We start from the raw sequence: 13,947 nt of genomic DNA, 5'->3' as shown, positions 1-13,947 counted from the left end.
ACTTCTTGAAAGAAGACATATAAGGAGCCAACGAACATATGAAAAAATGTTAATCATCACTAATCACCAGAGAAATGCAAATCAAAACCACAGTGAGATATTATCTCATACCAGTTGGAATGGCTATTATTAAAAAGTCAAGAAACAACAGATGCTGGCAAGGCTGTGGAGAAAAGTGAATACTTATACACTGTTGGCGGGAAAGTAAATTAATTCACCCATTGTGGAAAGCAGTTTGGGGATTTCTCAAACAACTTAAAACTACGATTCCACTCAGCAATTCCATTACTGGGTATATATCCAAAAGAAAACAAATCCTACCGAAAAAACACATGAACTCATATGTTCATCACAGTACTATTCACAATTGCAGAGACATGGAATGAGCCTAGGCACCCACCAACAGTGAATTAGATAAAGAAAATGTGGTACGTATATACCACGGAATACCATGAGTCATAAAAAAGAAAAAAATCATGTCATTTGCAGCAACATGCAGCTACAGGCCATTAACCTAAGTGAATTAACACAGGAATAGAAAACCAAATACTATATGTTCTCACTTATAAGTGGGAGCTAACCATTGGGTACTCATGGACATAAAGATAGCAACAGTAGACACTAGGGACTACTAGAGTGGGTAGGTGGGGAGGGGGACAAGGGTTGAAAATCTAACTATTGATACTGTGCTCAGTACCTGGGTGACAAGATCAATCATACCCAAAACCTCAGTATCACAAAATATGCCCAGGTAACAAACCTGCAAATGTACCCCCTGAATCTAAACTAAAAGTTGAATTAGAAAAAAAAAAAGAAATCAAGAATTATAGGCTGAGTGCAGTGGCTCACGCCTGTAATCCCAGCACTTTGGGAGGCCAAGGCAATTGAATCACCTGAGGTCAGGAGTTTGAGACCAGCCTGGCCAACATGATGAAACCCTGTTTCTACAAAAAATACAAAAATTAGCCAGGCGTGGTGGCACTTGCCTGTAATTCCAGCTACTCTCCATAGGCTGAGGCAGGAGAATTGCTTGAACCCAGGAGGCGGAGGTTGCAGTGAACTAAAATTGTGCTACCATACTGCAGCCTGGGTGACAGAGTAAGACTCCGTCTAAAAAAAAAAAAAGAAAAAAAAATTATTATACGTATCTCTATAACATAGTTTAGTAATTGTTATTCTAAATGAAGCCAGAATATATATGTATATAGTCACAAGGTAACTGATGGCAAAATATATATAAAATTTTGTCATATGGTTTTAGAACTTACCAATATGCAATTTATTAGATCAATTAATGGCTCATTTAAAAAAATATAAAATACTTCAATCTCCATCACTCTGGTTTCTCTACTATTTTCTCATAATTCTTTAAAGGACCCTGACATTGCCTTTGAGCTGACATCAAAATTTGTCTCTGGAAATCTAGTATATCATTTAGTTAGACTTTAAGATATGAATACATTTTTATTAAGGAATGTCCCCTCGTATTTCTATATACTCTATTAGTGTTTTCTCCTATTTTCCTTTAAATTATAACTCATTTCTAAAAATAAAGGATAGAAACTCAGCAAGCAGCATACCTTTATTTATTTTAACTGTTAGCACAGCTGTTCCTAAAGTGTGGTCTCCTAACAGGCAACATAAGTATTACCTGGAAATTTGTAGAAATGCAAATTATCAGGCCTCACCCCAGACTTACTGCATTAGAAGGTCTGGGGGTAGGTGACCCCCACCAATCTGAACTTTAAAAGCCCTACAGATGATTCTGATGCAAGTTAAAGTTTTAAGATCCACCATGTTGGGTTAGAATTATGCTGAAATTTATGTTGTTACTGTAAGGTTTTGAAGTAAAACATTCTAATTGTATTTCTTAGTTACTGCATTTTATACTTTTATGACATATTTGATAAAAGAAAAAATTGGAAAAAGAATAATAATGAAGCAGTTAATATAATTATAGTGTAACTCACAAAATCAACCAGATAATCAACTTATAGTGTTTATTTTCTCTAGCATTTTTACGGGCTCTGAAGTCCATATGGAAGAAGTTGAAATTACGATCTATGCTACCTCAAGGGAACTAACATGATATTAATAAGCATTTCTTTTTGTACAAGAAATGTGCATTAAACAAGCTGTGGACATGATTATATAATGTGCTTTTTAATGACTTAACCTATAAGTGCTTGCTTTCGTTTCCTTTTTTTTTGAGATGGAGTCTCACTCTGTTGCCTAGGCTAGAGTGCAGTGGTGTGATCTCTACTGCAACCTCCACCTCCTGGGTTGAAGCGAGTCTCCTGCCTCAGCCTCCCTAGTAGCTGGGACTACAGGCCCACACCGCCACGCCCAGCTAATTTTTGTATTTTAGTAGAGACAGGGTTTCACCGTTGTTGCCCAGGCTGGTCTTGAACTCCTGACCTCAGGCAATCCACCCGCCTCAGCCTCCCAAAATGCTAGGATTACAGGCGTGAGCCACCATGCCTGGCCCCTTTAAGTGCTTTCGAGGTTAACAGGAGAGAGATAATATATAAAATAGAGGAATAATTTTAAAAGGTTAAAAGCAGGCATTTGATTTCAGTCTAAAATGTAGCTACAACTTTATTTGGTAGATGGAATAAGACACTTCAACTTAGAAGTGCGAAGTACAGAAACAACAAGATCTAAGTAAAACTGGGGGTTGGAGAATCATTGTGGATTTTAGTATTGTGTTGATGTGCGACTAGTGTTAAAATTTAGGCTAGGGCTGTTAACCTTATATCGATAATTAAGACAAGGTTTTGGATACTTCTGTTAGATCTACAATTGTCTGAAAAATAATTTGTGCCATGGAGTTTGTGTGTGTATGTGTGTAAGGATGAGGGCATCTGTATGTGTATCAAATGTTTTCTTTCTGGGGAAAGAATTTCTAAGCTTTTATTCTGGTTTCAGAGAAGTCTAAGACTCTTCCTGATGTATACAGACTAGTGCTAAGATGTTTGAGACCTTAAAGATTTTAAGGCTACGCTATTTTGATAATTCATAAAAGATCAGTTCTCAAGATTTGTGCAATGAATATATTTAGGCAGTGGAAAACAGATATAGTTCTCTGTTGACATTTTATTTGAAGACCACCATAATAATTTTTCTAAGAATAGTAATGATAAAGCAATTTGGAGAGAATTAAATTATAAGCTATGTAAAATTGACGTCTTTAAAAGGCCTATAATTTGGGAATTCCTTATTTATTTATTAACACCCTTGCAAGCAACCTCTCAAAAACTCCCTTTACATCTTTGTTTCTAAGTGTGTGTGTATGTGTGTATTACTGAAGAAATGATTTCTGGATCAGAAAAGTCTAGTTTACATTGAATTGTACAAACATTGATGTAAAGTTTGACAAACCTTGAAAATGTTTTGATTAGTTTTTGGTGCATTGGAAGGCCAGTTCTGGGGGCTTGTTCAATGAAAATGTTTAGGCAACAGAAATAAATATAGCTTTTTGTCAAGGAAATTTTCTTTGAGGGAGATTACAATAGTTCTCTATAGTAATGACAAAAATAGGGCAACTTGCAGAGAAGTTAGTAAGCTAAGTAAGCATTGTGTCTTTAGCAAAACTTATCATTTGTATATTTCTTATTTCTTGATTAAGAAGACTCTTGCAACCAACTTTTTAAAGGCTTCCTTTACCTCTTTGTTCCTAAGTGTATATATAAGGGGATTCAGCATGGGTGCAATGATTCCATAGAAGAGAGAAACCATCTTTCCCCGGTCTTTGGAGTGGGGTGAAGGTGGTTGCAGATGCATGGAGATAGCTGTACCATAAAAAAGTGACACCACAATTAGATGGGAGCCACATGTCCCAAATGCCTTTCGTCGACCTTCAGCAGACTGGGTTCTCAACACTGCTTGGACAATAAAAGCATATGATATAAGGACAAGTGTCACGGGTATTAGAAGGAACAGCACACTGATGAAGAATAGTTCAGCCTCATTTGCTGTTGTCTCAACACAGGACAACTTGAGCAGAGCAGGGACTTCACAGAAGAAGTGATCCACTTCTTTGTGACCACACAGTGGCATCTTAAGTGTCCAGGTGGACTGTAATACTGAATTGCTAAAGCCACTAATCCAGGATGCAGCTGCCAACTGGAGGCAGAGCCTCTGGTGCATGACAATTGAGTAATGTAGTGGCCGACAAATAGCTACAAACCTATCAAAGGACATGATGGCCAGGAGAAGACATTCAGTGGAACCCAAGGCCAGGAAAATGAAAAGCTGGGCCACACAGCCACCATAACTGATTGCTTTCCTGGTGTTGCATATGTTTACCAGCATTTGTGGAACTGTACTTGTGGTATAGCAAAGGTCCAGGAGTGAGAGATTGCTAAGAAAAAAGTACATAGGGGTGTGGAGTTTGAAATCCAAATGTAACACAAGAATTATTGTCAGATTGCCAAAGATTGTCAAGATATAGGAAAACAGAAACATCACAAAGAGTGGAATCTCTAGCCATGGTTGATCTGTGAAACCTAACAGAATGAACTCCTGTGGGACACTCTTATTTACCCAATTCATGTTGAATGGTTCAACTCTTCATTCTCTGAAATACAAGAAGTCAGGAAGTTAACAACACACTTACTGATTTTGTCAGCTATAATCATTTTGCCAGCTATAATCATTTTGCTAGCAATTTACATAAAATTACAGACTGATCCAATTAATGTGAAAAAGTATTGATAAAAATATAAATATTTATCCATCCAAGTATTTAAAAAGTGTTTATATATTTGTAACAGCGTATCAGCAAAGTGAATTTCAAGAATCCATTTTTTTTTTTTTTTTGAGACGGAGTTTCGCTGTTTTGCCCAGGCTGGAGTGCAATGGCGCCATCTCAGCTCAATGCAACCTCTGCCTCCATGGCTCAAGCAATTCTCCTGCCTCAGCCTCCCCAGTAGCTGGGATCACAGGCATGTGCCACCACACCTGGCTAATTTTGTATTTTTAGTATTGATGGAGTTTCTCCATGTTGGTCAGGCTGGTCTCAAACTCCCAAGTTCAGGTGATCCTCCCGCCTCAGCCTCCCAAAGTGCTGAGATTACAGGCATGAGACACCGTGCCCGGCCTAATTTCAAAAATCTTAAGCCATATTTTCAGTTTCCAAATTGACATAATGTATCCTTTGATATTTTACTGTTTGTAAATGTATTTTTCACATTCTTCCTACCTAGATATCTACTGTGAGGTAGATGTAGATACAATTTCCTCTCATTTGAATTCATTCTAATTTCTCCTCAAGGCCAGTGAGATTCCCTGATTGTAGGAATCAGTTAAAATTAGTTAAAGCCACCTCCCATTATTCCCCTTCCCTCAAAAAAGTCATGTAGACAGTATCTAGTAAGTTATCAGACACAATTTAAGGAGACACATCCTTTTCATTTTAGAAGCTCATAGAATTTGTATAGATTCCTTAATAATATGATATTTGAAGTTGACAGGCTGGTCTCATATCCCTACCCTCTCTAATTAGTTACATTCATGATATTGGAATGCTTCTAACCCTTTGATCTCCACACTTCTCATTTGTAAAATGAAGATGATACAGTGGTCCCCCTTTATCAATGGGGGATACATTCCAAGACCACCAGTGGCTAGATACCTGAAACTGTGGGTAGTGCCAAACCCTATATATACTATGTTTTTTTTAATACCTACACAACTATAATAAGGTTTAATTTATAAATTAGGCACAGTAAGAGATTAAGAACAATAATAAAATGGAACAAGTATAACAGCTCCACACCCCCATTTATTGTAATAAATGTTATGTGAATGTGGTGGCCCTTTCTTTTTTTCTCTTCAAAACACCTTATTCTAGTGTACTCACCCCTCTGTGTTCTGATGATCTGATAACCGAGATGGCTACTCAGTGACTAACAGGCAGGTGGATGCTCTAAATCAAGCTTGTCCAACCTGAGGCCCACGGGCTGCATGCAGCCCAAGATGGCTTTGAACGCAGCCCAGGACGGCTTTGAATGTGGCCCAACATAGATTTGTAAACTTTCTTAAAACATCCTGATATTCACTGATGATTTAAAAAAAAAAAAAAAAACTCATCAGCTGTTGTTAGTGTTGCTGTATTTTATGTGAGGCCTAATACAATTCTTCTTCCAATGTGGCCCAGGGAAGACAAAAGATTGGACACCCCTGCTCTAAACAGAGGGAAGATTCCTGTGACTGGGTGGGACAACACAAGACTTCATCAGGCTATTCAGAATGGCGTGAATTTAAAACTTCTGAATTGTTGACTTCTGTAATTTTCCTTTTAATATTTGCAGACCGTGGTTGACTGTGGGTAACTGAAATTGTGCAGAGCAAAACCACAGATAAGGAAGGACTACTGTAATATTTTTCTAAGTTGTCTTGATGTGGAGTATAAATGATATGAGGTATAAGCGCACACATTTACCCTAGACTCACGCCTTTAGAAATGGAGAAAAGTGGATGAAAGGAACTATAGTGATCCAAGGTCTGAGGTGCTCAGAGAGGAATTACTTATGATTTTTAGAACTTTAAATTTCCTAGGGTTACCAATGGAAATGACTATGCCTGTTAAAACTCAACATCTGATTTCCTTCTTAACCCACAAACCATCAACTCCAACAAGAGGGGGTCATAGTAAGCATATGATGTGAGTATAAATGTGATCTTTACTGTAAATTGCCTAGCAAAGTGCCTGGCACATAGACGCACAGCCATGTCAGAGAAAGTACAACAGTTCTGCAGGAACTCTGAGATGCTTTGAGTAGAGGCTATTCAGCCCCATACATTTCCTGGAGGGACTAATACGCCAACTCTACCAGCTAAACATGTATTCATCCCCCCCAAAATCTTAATGGGACACTTAATTATTTTATTACTTTATCAATATCAGAATATTTGTTTTTCAATTTCCTTCATGTTCAGCAAAATGTTAGCAATGTGAATTTTAATTTTTCTAGTTATTTTAGAGCCATTCGTTCCCTAATAAATGTCTCCTTGACTCTCATATGAAAAGAAATTTGAGATTTGTAGTCATAGATGTGGATATGAAATGATATTCAAAGGTATTTTTAAGTGAAAAGAGGAAGTTACTGAACATTTGTATAGCATGATTCCATCAGTTTATAAAAAGAATATAATATTAGTATAACATATATATACTAATATATAAATTAAAAACTACCTTGAATGATACAGAAGAAAGTATTACTCCTAGGAAATCAAAATGGTGGTGAGTAAAGCAGACTTTACTAATAAATTTACCTATTTTTTGTTCAAGTTTTTAATAAGCAGACATTACTTTTGTAATTTTTTTTTAAATGACTGTGCTGACCAATTTATTCTCTGTATTCTACTTTCAGACTAGCATTGCTTTAGTTAAGACTTTGATCTCCATGAGGGTGAAAATATTATAAGAAATATAATTTTTTTATTTCTTGATAATTCCTTAAAATTCAGTCTGAAAGTACAAAGAGTTTTTTAAAGGATGGATTGTAGGAGCATTTTGTATCTTACTAGTAATATATATATATATTACTATAATATATATATATTACTATTATATATATATTACTAGTAATATATTTTGCTAGCAATTTACATAAAATTACAGACTGATCCAATTAATGTGAGAGACAGAGAGAGAGCGCCAAGGAATGCAGGAATCAGATAAAACAAGGCAAATGGCCTCAGTAAAGACAGATTTCATATACTTCACAATTTCTTTGAGTTGCACAAGTATTGAAGAGATCCCCTCAAACCCATAATTTTGGGATGGCTGAAATGCCCCAGTTCATTCAGGACTGCTGAATGTACTCCTGCTATCTTGACATAGTCACTAACAGAGTCACTCCTATTCTCAGACACGTTCCTGTTTGGTTAAATTATAACGTCTCCTGCATTTATTGCTCAGGAGATCTCTCACTATTAAGGACACTGCATGTGCTTTCTCCTTTAACATGGGTCAATGGCCCTTCCTTCCTGACCAGGCCGTCTGTCTTACTTTTCTCCTTAGAACTCAGCTAAGAGACTGCCTCACCAAAAAGCCCTTTCACTGAGGATTATAGAAGAAGGAGAGAATCAGTTAACTCTTTTCAAATTAATTGACTGCCTCACTCTGAGATTCAGTCCTTACAAAATAAATAAACTGCCCTCTCATCAATATAACATATTAGTGTATCCTGTTATGTAATATCCCCTCGCATTCTGTAGTAAGGGCACAAGGAGGGGGGAAATATTTATCACTCAGGTAGGAAGCCCTGGAGCTGAATAACAATGATGCAGCTGGAAAGCAGTGAGGGGAGGAAGCTGGAGATTTCAGACCACTGAATTCTAATATTCTGTCTTACTCATCTTTGCATACTTTCTCATCTTCTAAACAAACAGTTGCCTCAAATATTTATCCACTCTTAAAAGGATATCTTTAAATAGCTGTGGTATCCTTTTGTATTTCATACATTTTATGTAATTTAATTTCTGATTCATATCCCTAATTTTAGGATTAAAATGTTTGTCAACAACTAAAAAGCAAAACAAAACAAAACTAGGAAGTCCTTATCTGCATCTTTAAGATTATATCAAATGGGCTACTGAGTACTTACGTGTTAATACCTGCTCCAATTGCTTGCAATTGTGGCTAATGTCTTAAAGGTGGTAGATTTCTCTGCTTTCCAATAAAATCACATTGCCGGCATCTCCAGCTACAATTATTCTCATTTTGAATAGCAAACATTCCATTGACTAGCAAAACAAAACATTTGAATTATGTGATATATCTAGCAGATCAGAAAGAGAGCGTAGCAAGTGGATTAAAACAGAAGTTAATGGAAGAGAATTTTAGAAAGCTGCTGAGGGGATCTTTATAGTTTTTATCTGTGGTCACTTTAGAATGTTTTAATCCCTAGTTTAGAATACTTACCTAGATGAATACGCATCCTTACCTCCTTTCTTACCTGTGTATTGGTTGACCTTATATTTGTCATCTCCCTCTTGAATTTTCTCATTATATATTTTTAACATTAAAAACAGATGAGGCTCAACAGAGTCTTGGAAGCATCTTTTAAAATTGCACTGTGGAAAAAAAAATCGAGACAAGAGAGGCAACAAGAGTTTTAGTCCCAAACCTGCCATCCGAAGTCACTGTATAATTGGGCGAGTTAGTTAATAGCTTCGGCTGTCAGTTTTATTTTCTGTAACATTATAGGGTTGCTATTTTCCTTACAGCATAAAACTGTTTTACTTCTATGTTTTCTTAAAGTTTCTCATATCCCTGTGAGATACATTTCCAGATACCGTCTTTTTGCTGGAGTATGAGAATGAATCGTAGGACCATTTTCTCCACACAGCTGATACATTGTACAAGGAAGTTTGTAAAAGAAAAAAATTCCTGTTTATAAAAGATTAATTTTGTAGGTAGAAACCTGAAATTATATACTCAAAGAAATTACTTTCCTGAAGTCCTAGGTCTTGTAAGCAGCAAACTGAAGATTAGAACAAAAGACTGACCTTCTCTAAAGTTCTTATTTCCCATAGAAATTACAGATATGCTCAAAATAACATTATGTATAACAATAAAGCACCTAAAAGATGAAGCTAAGTCAGATTTTTCCAGCAGATAATTTGGTCTTTGCTGAGATTTGAATTACAGACTATAACATGAGTGCTTACTTAGAACACTCAAATTTTAATGTAATTTTATTTCATAATTTTTAGAAATGTTTTCTACTTACCTCCATTTTAAGCAATTAGAGGTAGATCTTTGTGTGTGTGTGTGTGTGTGTGTGTGTGTGTGTGTGTGTGTGTGTGTAAGAAGGCTTGAGTTCAAACGGGACTAATTTAAAGTGCACAGATAAACATCTTCATACATTTAGTTGTATAATTGATTTCATGAAATTTTTTTACTTATTTTAATTCCACTCAATATGCAGTAAGTCCTGAAGTTTCTACTCAGAGTTAACTAGATAATAAGGATGAAATATTGCTGATGACCAGAATGTGGTGTGCAGCATCACATCACTTGGAATTTAGGGTGTCAACTGCTATTCTCGGAGAATCTTTCGAGTCAGTTTTGCAAAATGATAAAAGAATTTTCTCTATTGATTGTAGTGTTTGTTTTGGTCACTGGCAGAAATCTCAATCACTGAACTGCAAAACCCTTCCCCGCCCCGGCGACCCCAGTTTATAGTAGTAAACAGCATACCCAGTGGGAAGAGAAAGGAGATGTCTATGAAGTGATGTTCCTCTTTCAAAACTGATTTGCTAAGCAAAATCCTTTCTCTAGGGACTGAATCCTCAACTTTTTCTAATGCAAAAGGCATGACAATGGGGACTAAACTACTTTATCAAAAAACACTGGAATTTTATGCTATTAAGATTGAAGTTAGTTTTCTTCTGTAAACTATTTCATGAGTTCTTTAAAGCCAATTACTTCTATCAGGAAAGAAGTCTTTATTTTTATTACTATTTTTTTAAAATCACAGCTGCACATGCCAAGGGAATAATTTTTTTTTTTTTTAAGACAGAGTCTCACTCTGTTGCCCAGGCTGGAGTGCAATGGCGTGAGCTCGGCTCACCGCAACCTCTGCCTCCCGGTTCAAGTAATTCTCCTGCCTCAGCCTTCCGAGTAGCTGGGACTACAGGTGAGTGCCACCACGCATGGGCTAATTTTTTTGTATTTTTAGTAGAGACGGGATTTCACCATGTTGGCCAGGCTGGTCTCAATCTTCTGACCTCGTGATCCGCTCACCTTGGCCTCCCAAAGTGCTGGGATTATAGGCATGAATCACCGCGCCCAGCCCAAGGGAAGAATGTTTTTATTTCACGTGTAAAATCTCTAAGATGCAATCCGAGATCATGTTCCCAAAACTTTGATTTCTATATCAGAAAATAAGCTACCATTTATCTCAAGAAAATAGTGTATTAATTTGATTTATGGTATATTTTGTATAAAATGGCTTTTTAAAAAGTTAATGTGCAGCAATGTATCTAGTATATATTTTCTTTGATGGATTTTGAGTTTTCAGTCTCAGTTTCTAAGGTCTTCCTCAGTTCAGAATTGTATCTGGCCCCTTAAATTGCCTGGTTTAAAGTTTATTTATAGTACAGTATTTAATCCAAACGTAATACTTTCATTTTCTATATGTTGTAATGTGCAGATTCATTTAAGTTGTTTTCTAGATTAATAAAATGAGAAGACATGTTTATAATTCTAGAAAAAATATTTGGTATCTATTAAATAGAAAAAAACACTTTTAACAATTTTGAAAAAATACTACAAATAGCTCAATAGGAAAATAAATTACATAGGCAGTTTAGAGAATAGCACAGTCAAATGATCAATAGATATAAGAAAATATGATCAAGTTGTCAAATATAGAAAGATATATCTTTTTAGTTCAACATCTCCTTCTGAGAGAAGGATATATTAAAGTAATGATGATAAAGCTCCCCATTTTCACCAGATCAGAAACAAAAGGATAAATGAATTTTATTGCTAAGGTGGATGAAGGAAGACAGTTACTCACAGATTATTGGTGGATATTTAAAGTGTTATAGGCATTCTGGTGAGAAATATGGCAATAGTTGCTTACAAACTATATATATTGTCATTCTAGCACTGTTACTCCTGGGAATCTTTCCTAGGGAAAGGAAATTAACAGTATGTAAGGACACATGGGCAATGACGTTTATTGTAGAGATATTTTAATGACCAGAGATAGAGAAAAACGTGGTTTTCTTTTTGGTAGATAGTTTTCTAAATAATTAATATGTTCACTGAACAGAATAATATGCATCCATCTAAAATAAGGAACTATAGGTCTAACAGACAGCTTGGAGATATTTTCCTGGGGTATCGCTGGGTGAGCAAATAAAGAAGCAAAAAAGGTAAAAAACATGGTCCCAGTTTTATAAAATAATTATTTAAGGCACCATAAATATGATTTTCTGTATTGTATGTCTGTGTGAGATTACATAACAAAAGACCTTTTTTTCCCCCAGAATAGTAAGAAAGGCCACTTCTTACATAATTAACAAGAGTAACTTGGAGAGAGGCAGACAGTAATATTAGGAGGAGGAGCGGGGTGAGGAGGAGAAAGAGGTAGATGGGACATGAAGTAAAACTGGAAAGAGAAAGAAATTAAGATTTTACATACAATTGATTTTTAAAAAATGTAATAGCAGTGGTTACCCCTGAATAGAAGACCAGGAATAAGGGGAAAAATTGTACTGGTGTGTGAACTTTGTTTTTTTACAATATTTTCAAAAAGGTTTTATTTATTTATTTATTTATTTATTTATTTATTTATTTAGACAAGAGTCTTGTTTTGTGGCCCAGGCTGGAGTGCAGTGGTGTGACCTTGGCTTACTGCAATCTCCACCTCCTGAGTTCAAGTAATTCTCCTGCCTCAACCTCCCAAATAGCTGGGACTACAGGCATGCAACACCATGCCCAACTAATTTTTTTGTGTTTTTAGTAGAGACAGGGTTTCACCATGTTGGCCAGCCTGGTCTCGAACTTCTGACCTCAAGTGATCCACCTGCATCGGCCTCCCAAAGTGCTAGGATTACTGGTGTGAGCCACCGGGCCTGGCCAAGAGGTTGTAATTTAAATAAACAAAAGTATAGTTTGAAAAGAAAGTAAAGAACTAAGCAAGAAAATATGAATAAATATAAATATTCTGTAGAATGAAACAATTATGCAAAAATGGAAATGATTTCAAAAGTTCTGAAACTTAGAAACTATCAAGTGATACCCACTTACGCAATTCTGGAAGTAGGGAAGGATCTGCTGAATTTATTATTACTAGCCAGACATGTGCCATCCTTTCAAAGGATTATTTCACTCAGTCCTCATAAGTGCTCTCTGAGAAAGCAATTCACTATTTGCATTCTATAGATGTAGAAACTGAGGCTTAGGGTGATTAAAATAGAATGTGTCAGGGAACTGGTGACATAATATGGCTGTTCCACTTTTATTTATTTATTTTTGTATTTTGTATTTTTTTTGTTCTTTTTTTTTTTTCATGCCTTCCTTCTTACCACTAGGACTTATTTTTCAGAAATATACTTGTTAGCATTTTAAAATAGAAAATGTATCGAATATTAGAACAAAATTCTGTAAGTAGCAAGGTGGGCAAAGTGTTTTCTGTCAGATAAATATTAAGGAAGCATGAAAGACTGGATATAACAACTTTCCCAGGAGAAATGGAGATAGGATAAGGACCAAATTTTACTAACATTTAAAATGAACCCTTAGTACTGGAGTCCAAAGGGAGTGGGTAGTATTCTAAGAAATCAAAGGGAATGCTGAAGCTTTCTCCAAACAAGGCTAGCCCAACAATAATTTCCTCAACTAATTCCATGTTGCCATAAGAAATCCAAAAAAGCAAAGCCTTCAATACAAAGAATCAAGTCCTGTTTTATAGTTCTCTCTCTCTCTCTCTAGATACACATGTGTGCATGTATAAATTTTTTGAAGCATTTGTGTGTGTTTTGGACCTGATACCCACTACTCCTAAAGTTTTCAGAGGGTATATCCTCCAAACAAGAATATTCTCCATTTCCAGCATAACCATCACAACTAGGAAATTCACACCATTGCAATACTGCCATCCAATCTACACACCACATTTAAATTATGTCAGTTGCCTTAGGAGTGTCCTTCATAATCAACTTTTCCTTTTGGTCTAGGATCCAACTCAGAGTTATGTGTTGTATTTAGTTGTGATGTCTCCTTAGTTTCTCTGTATCAGGAGCAGTTCTTCAGCTTTTCCTCATCTTTCATGACATGGTATTTTTCAAGAATGTTGGCCTGTCACTGAGTAGGTTGTCTCTCAATTTGGGGCATTTGACTTTTCTTCATTATTTATTTTTGGCAGGAATACAACAGAAATACTGTTATCTTCTCATTCATCATATTAAGAGGCATCT

At 36.0% G+C, this 13,947-nt stretch overlaps 3 protein-coding genes across 3 annotated transcripts in view; 2 read left to right on the top strand and 1 right to left on the bottom strand.

Annotated features, from left to right (window-relative positions):
- The window catches only part of LOC102121760 (olfactory receptor 2B6), a 67,782-nt gene that overhangs the window by 12,943 nt on the left and 40,892 nt on the right, over nt 1–13,947 (top strand). The window lies entirely within an intron of this gene.
- LOC102121359 (putative olfactory receptor 2W6) overlaps nt 1–13,947 on the top strand; it is a 46,035-nt gene that overhangs the window by 13,191 nt on the left and 18,897 nt on the right. The gene's annotated exons all lie outside the window — the stretch shown is intronic.
- LOC102120985 (olfactory receptor 2B2) lies at nt 3,613–4,584 on the bottom strand. The gene has a single exon (XM_015449745.3). It carries the CDS (start codon nt 4,552–4,554, stop codon nt 3,613–3,615), a length of 942 nt encoding a protein of 313 aa, XP_015305231.2. The 5' UTR covers nt 4,555–4,584.

This window comes from Macaca fascicularis, chromosome 4 (genome assembly GCF_037993035.2).
Source record: "Macaca fascicularis isolate 582-1 chromosome 4, T2T-MFA8v1.1".
NCBI lineage: Eukaryota > Metazoa > Chordata > Mammalia > Primates > Cercopithecidae > Macaca > Macaca fascicularis.
Note: the sequence above shows the minus strand (reverse complement) of the source record. Positions and strands in the feature narration are given on the sequence as shown.

What these genes read in the sequence shown, in the direction of transcription:
- LOC102120985 (XM_015449745.3), bottom strand. Translation starts at nt 4,554, where the DNA reads ATGAATTGGGTAAATAAGAGTGTCCCACAGGAGTTCATTCTGTTAGGT.